At 38.0% G+C, this 9,912-nt stretch overlaps 2 protein-coding genes and 1 long non-coding RNA gene across 4 annotated transcripts; 2 read left to right on the top strand and 1 right to left on the bottom strand.

The window, feature by feature from the left end:
- Positions 1-1,278: 1,278 nt before the first annotated feature.
- On the top strand, positions 1,279-1,774 carry LOC117152731 (uncharacterized). The gene is made up of 2 exons (XR_004463242.1): positions 1,279-1,318; positions 1,467-1,774. It is a non-coding gene; the product is annotated as an uncharacterized LOC117152731 (long non-coding RNA).
- A 425-nt stretch (positions 1,775-2,199) lies between these two features.
- LOC113136249 (uncharacterized) lies at positions 2,200-5,418 on the bottom strand. Its single transcript, XM_026316890.2, has 6 exons — positions 5,134-5,418; positions 4,496-4,521; positions 4,013-4,378; positions 3,319-3,488; positions 3,026-3,221; positions 2,200-2,309 (listed from the first exon to the last, which is right to left on the bottom strand). The coding sequence occupies exons 1-6, from the start codon at positions 5,390-5,392 to the stop codon at positions 2,286-2,288; spliced, it is 1,041 nt and encodes a 346-aa protein (XP_026172675.1). The 5' UTR covers positions 5,393-5,418; the 3' UTR covers positions 2,200-2,285.
- A 281-nt stretch (positions 5,419-5,699) lies between these two features.
- On the top strand, positions 5,700-9,564 carry LOC113136266 (apoptosis-associated speck-like protein containing a CARD). Of its 2 annotated transcripts, XM_026316926.2 has the most exons (4): positions 5,700-6,110; positions 6,390-6,431; positions 7,609-7,677; positions 8,030-9,564. In XM_026316926.2, exons 1-4 carry the CDS (start codon positions 5,855-5,857, stop codon positions 8,287-8,289), a joined length of 627 nt encoding a protein of 208 aa, XP_026172711.1. In that variant the 5' UTR covers positions 5,700-5,854; the 3' UTR covers positions 8,290-9,564. The 2 variants fall into 2 exon arrangements, with proteins under 2 accessions (XP_026172711.1, XP_026172712.1); XM_026316927.2 differs by lacking the exon at positions 7,609-7,677 and having other exon boundaries at positions 5,704-6,110.
- The last annotated feature ends 348 nt before the right edge of the window (positions 9,565-9,912 follow it).

Below are 9,912 nucleotides of genomic sequence, written 5' to 3'. Positions count from 1 at the left end.
ACTGACATTTCACGTCACTGTCTAAACACAACATGCCCCGGAGAACGATCAAAACGATTTTAATGGAGACACTGGAGGATCTGTCAGACCCGAACTTCGCCAAGTTCCGCCACCAGCTTATGGACCGCAGGGCCGAGCCACGTATCAGACGCAAAGCTGTGGAGGGTAAAAGCTGCTTAGAGATCGCAGACGTGATGGTTTCTACCTTTACCGAGGCCAAAGTCGTCGGGGTGGCTGAGGAGATACTGAGGGACATCGGCTGTAACCAGGAGGCAGACGCGCTGGGTGAGATGATTATTGGTTTAACTGCAACATTAGAATATACAGTGTAATTACAGGAGGCGACTCTGTTTCATGCTGAGGAGAATATGTCTTTATTGTGGCTCTTTGTAAACAATGCATATACAAATTCAGTACAAGTTCTGTTTCATACATTAAACAAGAAAAACAATTCAGTGCCTTTAGGATTTTACTTTCACTTTCACACAAATTTCTTTTTATGGTCCTGTGTGTATAGCACTGCCTCACACTTAATTATTAAGTTGCCAGGTTTAAAAAATAGATAAAAATGTATCTGTAATATATTTTTCCCTTTTAGGTGAATACAGGAATAGTTTGGCACTGAGAAATCAATTGCTTTCCTTCTAAAGTGACATGACAACATTGATACTACTCTCATGATGCATTAGTTTATAGTAGACATGAAACGCAGAGGAACAGTTAGCTATTAGCTCTGGACCAGCACATCTAAAGTTCAGTAATTCACACCACATCTGCCTACAGGTTACAGTGTCTGTCATCTTTATGAAAACTGATGTGTGAAAATGACAAGTTGTGGTTTGATGGTGGTTATGTGCAAGACTTTTAACTGCAGTGTTCACTGAGTTGTAGTCAGACAAGAAACAGTCCTAGTTCTTTAACCTTTGGACAGAGGTGGTAAAGCCATCGTCAGTGAACCTGCATTGCTTGAAATCATCCTTTGTTTGTAAAATACTGTGATCAAGAAATGTTTAGGGCATTTAACATTTTAAAATGAGTTTACAGTGGTCTCTAGTGTACAAAGTACATAATGGGAACAGTTTTACATGATCTCAGACATATCGACATATCTGACTTATAATCGATCTCTTTGTTTTTACAGTTAAAGATGCGGCTTGATAACACAGATTGTTTTGACAGTGAGTTGATTTTTTCCCCCTGCATTTACTTGTCAACATGCAAAGCAGTGTGCAAAGAATAAAGCTGTAATACAAACTTTATTTTTCTTAAATGTTTCAGAGCTGAGAGGTTCATCAAGAGCCATCATCAGGGGGAAAAGGTAACACAATGACTGATTATGCAACTTCTCAGAACATGTCACTGCCTGCAGGCTGGCTGTTGACTGTCACTCCACTAAGAATAGTAGAAAATTAAAAGAATTACATAGAATATAAATAATAAATCTGTGTTCTTCTCTTTCTCCCCAGAGAAACACATTTGAGCTTCTTTAAGATGATTGTTGCACTACATTGGAACTGCCCCAGGAATATTACCATACAAGATGGAAATCTGCAGAAACCAAAGACTGGAGACACGGTTTTATATTTTGCCATTGTCAATAAAGAGTCTTTGTAAAACTAGGACGTGATAAAATTGATTAATTATTAATTAATTTGACTTGTCTATGCACTTTTGTAACCTTTTACCAGGAAGAATTTCATACAGTGTGTCCTCAGGAAATGCTCCAACCATACCAAAATAACATTACTAATAAATAAATAGTGTGTCAATTGAACTATTTAAAACTATTTTATTAAGATGATGTACATAGTGTAATAATAATAATTGTAAATTAATCACACGTTTCTCCAGAATAATCTCTTGGGCAATGCATGCTTAAAAAAATATGCTGAAAGCTTAACATGGCAAACTCAAGGCCAAGTAGCAATTACTGATGGGTGTGTTGAGTGAGAACCTGGAGAGTAGGGAGAGACTCCGCAGCAGTGGAACGTGGTAGAACAGGCAGTTGGAGCAGAAAATACAGTTGTAAGGTACATTGTGCATCTAATACATGATATAGCTCCTCAAGACCCAGGCTAGTTGACAGAGCCTTGTTTGCAAGCTGCTGCAGAGTGTAAAAGACAGTCATACTGATAATGCAGCCTTTCCAATAAAAGAAGTATTAATGCTTTATTGATAACCGAGATGAATCCAAATGTATATATATTTCTTATTTTATTTCTGTAAGCAAAGAGAAAAAGGATTTGTCACTTGTGGGTCAGATGGGAGAAGTTCTCTTCCAGGTCCTATTCTCCTTCCTCTGTTTGGGCCTGAAAGAAATGGAGTGAGCTACATCATTAGAGAAAAATGCAAAACAGATGTTAGACCCCAGCACAAACTATGTTAAACATGTAACATTAAAACAACACTGAACTTAGAGAGCATACAGCCATTGTCGTAAACAACATCAATGTTATCACCCACAAATATTACATGGAAAGCTGCTTATCATCTGAGTCATCCTGGTTGTTGGCATGAAAAACAAATTTCTCACCCTGTTAGATCTGATTTAGTTACTCAGAATTGCCAGAGGGAAAGACCTGAAATAAATCTCTCTAAATGTTAACTGGATTGGGCAGTTTGACACCAGTTATCTAATTACTTCATGCAAACCTTTCTTAAACTCAAGTTCGGTCTACTTGTCATGAAGAGCTTTTCATGTCTGGAAAAACTGTGGGTCTGAAGGGAGTACTAGTACTAGTCAACATGTTTAGAGGACAAAGCAGCTGACAGGTCAGGGTTTTTTTTTTTTCAGCAGGACTACCAGATATTTATACTATACCAAGAGCAGGACAGAGAGGTCTTCAATAACTTGTAGTGCACTCTATGCACAATTAGTAGTCATGAAGAATTAACTGCTAGTTAACTGTTAGATATATGTAGTCATTGTTTCACTTCACTATGTACTGTATTTACTGTACACGGTTGATATGAAAAATAAAAGCTACTTGACTACAACTGCTGTTTTCCAAAATACAATACATGCCTTGTACTGGGCTCTAGTGCTTTGGGCCCGTTTCCCTCTGGCTTGTCTTTTCTTGGCTGCTCCGGGGCCAAAGGTGGCATTCGACCTTTTAGTAGTCGTCTTCCTGCGGTCTCGCTGCAAAATGTATTTGATAGCATCACACATTTTGGACCGTGGTTCACAGGTTGACTCCATTCCCCGGAGGTAGTTGACATAGCTGTGCACAAAGAGTACAGTGGTGGCCTTTAAGGTAATATGACACACCAAGATCTACTGCAATTCACTTTTATTCACTTCTTATAGTTCTGTCCTACCTCATTATTTTCATGTCCTTTGACTCATAGAGATCTTTCAGAGTCTCTGATTTATATTTCCCGAATCCAACAAGTGCCTGGCCTTTTTGGCGTGGCCGGAGGGGTCTCTTTTTGGATTTCACTTCTTTCAAAACCTCAGGGTAAGCAACTGCATATCGAGTCAAGGAATCCTTCAAATCAAAAAAAAAGATTGTTATAGTTCATTCCACACAATTCAATAAATACCTCACTGAAATAATTCATTCATGGCTTACGGGGCATAAATTTTTTTATCTTTAGTTAGTAGCCTATGCAGATTAGGTAGCCTGCACATAAAGTATTCACACACATAAACAATACAACTATTCTTACAACAATAAAATATTTTAGGGTTAGTGGTAATAGTCTGTCCATTTCCACAGTTGACAGTTACACCACAAAGACATTATGTTAAAACTATCATTGTGTATACACGTCTTACTTCCTTTAAGTTGTGCAAAGCTTCATTTTTTACTGGTATTTTCAAAGTTATTGACACCCATGGCAGTCAGTTCATTTATTTTGACATAGAAATATAAACCAGCACATAAACAAAAAGTTAAACTTATTTCAATGAGGAATAAAACATTGAAAAAGTAAAGGTTTTACAATGACTGAAACTGGAATTACTTAAAAATCTCAGGTCATTTCCTTTTTTTGCCTCTATAAGTAGCACCTTGTTGGCCATCAGTGGAGTCTGACACATTGTGTGCTCCCGCTCCTTCTGGTGTGTAATGATTATATAAGCAGTGTAGTCCACGTCATTCTCCAACAGCCATTGGAAGGTTTGACCTTTGTACTTGCCAAACTGAATCTTAGACCTGCTGAGAACGAGTCTCTCATTACAGGGGTCTCCACACTCAGAGAGAACCTGTTTTTTTGCTTCAGCCTCCACCTCTTCCGGCTTCTTCGCTGTCCCTGGTGAGCCTCCAGCTCCAGCAGCTGTTAAAGGCTGGTGGCTGCCCCTGTATTTTAGAGCCTCCTGTGACGGTTTACTGTCTAACTCTCCGTTTGAGGTCTTACGGAAGACTGGGTCACCTTTCTGAAAAAACAAACAAAAATTAAAAGAAAAAAACAAAACAAGTATGAGTTTCACTTGTAATCACCAGCCACATGTCAAAGAGGATTTTTCCCTTTTATTGTGCGCAGTGTAACTTACATCAGCACAGGCTTTGGTCTTTGAACCTGTTAGAAAACATAATAAGATAGTTACAGTTTCTAATTTGCCACATAGTCATTTGCTGCTTTTGCACTTAGAGTCATTTGTTGATTAATTTCTCAAATAGTGTAAGGTCCATAAAATGCGAGGAAACGGTACTGCGCATGCGTAAAACGTAAGGCGCTCTGACTTGCGTAATTTCCGCCTGGCGTGTATTTACTTCCCGGCTCTTTGAAACGCCGCGGCAACATGTCGAGATAAAGCACCGAGTTTTTTTTTTTTTTTTTTTTAAATGGCCCGACAGTGTGGTGGTGTTGTTGTTGCTGCGAGTGACACAGGAGTATAAAGTTGCAAGAGCGAGCGAGAATGTAAACTGTGAGACGTGTTAAAACAAATAGTTTGTATTCAGAATTGGAAACAGCGTTTTTAAATGTGTCCACTTTGGAGAGCGTTTTCAAAAAGATTTTTGGTTTTCGTTGCCTAAAAACAAAACACCGTCTCGGTGTGAACAGAAGGTCAAAATGGTGAGAAAAATATGCGTTTTTAAACTAAAACGTATTAGCGTGGGCCTAAGACGAACACGGTATTCACCAACACACCTGGTCTCTACTGAACATCTGTAATAGCAGTCAACTCACTCAGTGTCTCTGCCAACTGGTTACAGTTAATCTTCCTCAGGGTCTCCAGAACCACCGTCAGAGCTCCTTGTTCGGTGTAGGTAGAAACCAGCAGGTCTATAATCTGTAAGTAACTTTTTCCCTCCACGCTCCTGCGTGTGATCCGCGGCTCCGTCCTGCGGTCCCGCAGCTCGTCACAAAATTCAAGCAACCCCTCACCACTGAGATCCGCTAGCGCATCTTTGAGAGCACGTTTGATTGTTGTGCGGTTCATTTCCATTTCACCCCAACAAAAACAAAATGGTTCCTGGTTCTGTTTATATTTCGCGCCTTCTTCTTCCTCCGCCTCCTCTTCTTCTTCTTTGCTCTAATGGCGAATTGCAGATGCTCACATCGTTATCGCCGCTTACTGGAAACTACGGAATCAATATTTCTCTCCATTTTGGAGCTTTAATACTGATTTTCTAGTGATGTATTGTTTTAGAGTTCGTATTTCAGATCTCCTTCTGTTCCAGTTAATTAATTAATATATTGCTTGTTCACTGTTAATTGTTTAGGCAGCTCTCTTTGGTGAAAGGCAGCGGTACGAAAAAAGGGGCTGGAAACTGAGTTCCTGAAATGAACTGACTTCCGGACAGCGTTCGAAGACACCGTCTTCTACCGCCTTTCATTTTAGGGAACTTCTGCTGGGCTGCAGGCGAGCCTTGAAAAGCAAGAACAGTCTGTGACTTCTCGGTGAGAAATGGCCCCTAGATCTATAAAAGCTGCTTTGGCAGATGTCCTGGATGACTTGACAGGGGAGAACTTTAAAAAGTTCTGCCACCATCTTATGGACCTCAGAGGACCAGGGCCGCGTGTCAGACGCAAAGCTGTGGAGGGTAAAAGCTGCTTAGAGGTCGCAGATGTGATGGTTTCTACCTTTACTGAGGCCAAAGTTGTTGGGGTGGCTGAGGAGATACTGAGGGACATCGGCTGTAACCTGGAGGCAGACGATCTGGGTAAGTGCCAAGGTTTGATGTTGAACCGGATCAGGCCACTTTAAGCTGTAGTCTGCATGAATCAACGGGAAACGATACAACTTTAATCTAAATGCAACATGTTTAGTGTATTTATTATATGGTAATGAAGCTAAAAGTGAAAAACGTGAACTCCTATATTTCTTTTTTACTTTCACTTTCGCTGACACGTAGTAAACTGTTCAATCCAGCTTCGGTTTGATAAAACAGTTTTCTGTACAAAATGAGAATCTAAAAGTGAATCCTTCTTTTTTTTTTCAGTCAATGAAACAGGTGGACCATCCCCAAAACCTGGTGGTGACAGTGAGTTGTTTTCTAATTTGGTGTTGTTAGAAAAAAGTTGAATTATTTTTGATACATATTTAGATGTATCCTGTTCCAAAGGGGGGACACATTGGACTGTACTGGCTGAATGTGTCATGGATTTCTATTGTTACACTGTAAATGAATAGTGTAACAAATACACTACTCACAAAAAGTTAGGGATATTTGACTTTCGGGTGAAATTTCAGAATGCACCTAAAATGCACTATAACCTTTAGAGCTGAACTTAATTTGACCTTCTCTAAAATTTTGAATGCACATGTCCAACCGTTCAATGATTCAGTACTTATTGCATAACATGCTGTTCTCTAACAAGGTGATTAACCACAAAAATCACAACAAGTGTCTGATCCATGACCATCGACCACTAAATGTTCTGGTTCAATGACAGTTCGTATTTAAACAGTCCTCTTCATCATGCTGTTCACATTCTGACATCATGAGACCAAGACGACACCTAACAATTGACAATTGACAAGTTATTGAGACATTGACATTTTTTGTTGTGGTATACCCAACACTGTTGTTAGCTTTTGTTTCAATAAATTGTTTGAGATGAAGAAATTACCATTGCATACTACTACTTAAATGCTACTTTTATGATATAATATCACTGTAGTATGAACTTTTTACATTTTCCATAAATTTCACCTGAAAGTTGAATATCCTTAACTTTTTGTGAGTAGTCTATAAGCAAATAAACCAATAATCATGTAATGAACAAAATATCTGCGTCTGTTAACTAAAATTAAAAATCTGTTTCCTCAAAAGGTTTTAAGAAGGTATTAAAAAAATCTAATTATTATTTTACAACAGTCACAAAGGTTAAAGGTGTATGCTGGCAGTTTGTTACTTATGAAGTGTTCACTGCATATTATTTTAGCAAGTGTTGTAATTCTTATGGGCCTATAAAGTTTATATCTGGGCCTTAGATAATTATTTTAATAATTCAGTCCACTTACCCATCCATTACCTGCTGCCCATCCAGATCCAAACTGTATCCAACAGAGCCTGTACCTACTTTAGTCTCCTGTTTTGTCCTAGTACCATTTTTTAAAAAAAAGCTGGATTTTGTTGCATGTATGGAGCAATTGAAATATGCAAATGAGTCTAATTCATCACTCATCTGTTTTAATTTTATCCAAATTTGTTGTAGTTGCAGAACCTCATGTTGGAGCAGCTGGTAAAAAAACAGAGAGTCAGAAGGCAGAAGGCAGAGACTCTGGTAATATGAAGTCTTTTTAGCAAATACCTTTTAGTAGAGTTCTGACTGTGGGTCACAGTCTAACTATAAAACCTTTTAATTGACTACATGGTTGGATGAACAACACTTCAGGAGTAGTAAATTAAACCATCACCATTGATGATCTTTTAGAAGTTAAAAAAACATTTGACACTGGGGCAAAATAAAGCTTTTCATGTGTTTATCCCAGAGATGGATGAAAAATGTTCACTCACCTACACTTTGAATACAGAAAGTAGAAGTTACATAACATTTCACAATGAAAACTCTCTTTAAATGAAATGTATCAAGCTGCTATAACTTCATGTTAACTCTCAATCAAATCTTTCCACAGGCAAGCACTTTGTGGACAGGCATCGAATTGAGCTTACTAACAGAGTGAGCAACATTGGACCCATTTTGGATGAGCTCCTAGACAAAGACGTCATCCAACAAGAAACTTATGATCAAATCAGAGCTCTGCCTACATCTCAGGACAAGATTAGGGAGCTCTACTGTGGTCCCTTGAAAGCTAGTGAAGTCTGCAAAGACGCCTTCTATAAAAGTCTTCAGGATAAGGAGAAATATCTCATTGATGACCTGAAAGACAAGTAAACATTATGGTGCCTTCTATACATTAACAACAGACAACTATTGTTGATGTTATGAGATTCTCTTACTTTGTGGCTTTTTTCATTGTTGTCTAAATGTTTAATCAGGACTTTTGCCCTTAATGAGACAATTTTATTAGAATTTGTTTAACCAGTGAGATTTTCTATCTGGTTTGGAATGTTGTCATGCTATTCAATAGGCTGTTTGGCCTTCCTGTCAGTCTATAGTTATGGCTCAGTAGGTCCCTACTCACCTACTGGATCCTATGTCGCTAATATTAACATTTTTTAATGTGTGTAGAGCCGCCAAGCTTATCTTTAAGCAGCTTTGGTGATCCTGGAAGGTGCATGTAGTTGACGCGCCTTACGCATTAAAAGGATGATATCCACACAGATACTTAGATGCTCAATATGTTCTTTATTTACCTTGTGCAAATTGCGTGTATTGAAACGAAGCGGTCAAAAAACTGTGAACACCTTCCCTCCAGGAACACACCAAGTGAGGGAAGGTTCCTACCTTTATAACAATTTTCCACAGTGACACCTAGTGGTGGTTTAAAATAGTTACCCATACATGGCTCATACAATGTGCTTTTAAAATACGTTTATATATATATATATACATATATATTGTGTTTATGTATGCTTTATTCTATATACAGTACCAGTCAAAAGTTTGGACACACCAAGTGAAATGCCGTTGCCTGTGCAAGTGTATTCAAGCTTTTGACTGGTACTGTACTATAATATACACATAAATAATAGCGACCGATATATCAATATTGGATTTTTTTTTCTTACCTCATAATATCAGTATCAGCATAAGCTCCAAAAAACCCCTATCGCTCAGGCTATAGTTCAGGCATTAAAACACTGGTTAGGTTTAAGAAAAGGTTGTAATTTACATTACATGTATGTCCAACCAGCACTTTGTACTTTGGGTGCATATAATTTGATCGTAACAATGTCCTCAACTACATTTCAATTATTCAATAGCATGACAACAGGGAAATTGGCTGGTTTAACTAAAAGATTCAACAGGTACTTAGATGATCATGTACAAAATGAGTTAAGCTCTTATTAACTTTTTTTTTTTTTTTTTTTACTTAATTGTTTTATATAAAGTGAAATGGATTTGATAGAATGAATTTTTTAATGCTCCTGGGTATAAAGCATATCTTTTAATCAAGGTTTTACTGTGGAATAAGAATTTACTATTGGAGTGTTTTTGAAATGTTTTTTCTATTTTTAAATATTAAATAAAACTTTTTCATCACTGGTGGCTGTTTGCCTGAGAGGTTATTTTGCAGCCTGTTGGTGTTCTGTTTTGAGTTGCAGATCCATGCAGGGCTCGTTGTCTATGCCTTGAGATAGAAAACTCATCCCTCCATCCTTTTCACCAGACGTTCTGGTAAGACGTTTTAAGTGACACTGCTTTTTGTAACAACATGAATTTGTTGAAAACAAGCAAGTGACAGTTTTATTAATCACAGGTAACAAAGGCATCAAGCAGCAGGACTGTGCTTATTAAAATCCCAGGGCTTATTTAATTACTGTAGTTTTATATTGTGCTGTGTTATAAAATTGTGTAGTGAAATGGGCATTGATCTGACTGTAAAATGAACTC

Source organism: Mastacembelus armatus, chromosome 16, assembly GCF_900324485.2.
Source record: "Mastacembelus armatus chromosome 16, fMasArm1.2, whole genome shotgun sequence".
NCBI lineage: Eukaryota > Metazoa > Chordata > Actinopteri > Synbranchiformes > Mastacembelidae > Mastacembelus > Mastacembelus armatus.
Note: the sequence above shows the minus strand (reverse complement) of the source record. Positions and strands in the feature narration are given on the sequence as shown.

Excerpts from the sequence above, each read along its gene's own strand:
- LOC113136249 (XM_026316890.2), bottom strand. The coding sequence starts at position 5,392 with ATGGAAATGAACCGCACAACAATCAAACGTGCTCTCAAAGATGCGCTA. Across the intron at positions 4,522-5,133 it reads CCAGTTGGCAGAGACACTGA|GTTCAAAGACCAAAGCCTGT; the intron begins GTGAGTTGACTG and ends GTTTTCTAACAG. Across the intron at positions 2,310-3,025 it reads GCACTAGAGCCCAGTACAAG|GCCCAAACAGAGGAAGGAGA; the intron begins GCATGTATTGTA and ends CATTTCTTTCAG.
- LOC113136266 (XM_026316926.2), top strand. The coding sequence starts at position 5,855 with ATGGCCCCTAGATCTATAAAAGCTGCTTTGGCAGATGTCCTGGATGAC. Across the intron at positions 6,111-6,389 it reads CCTGGAGGCAGACGATCTGG|TCAATGAAACAGGTGGACCA; the intron begins GTAAGTGCCAAG and ends TTTTTTTTTCAG. Across the intron at positions 6,432-7,608 it reads CCCAAAACCTGGTGGTGACA|TTGCAGAACCTCATGTTGGA; the intron begins GTGAGTTGTTTT and ends AATTTGTTGTAG.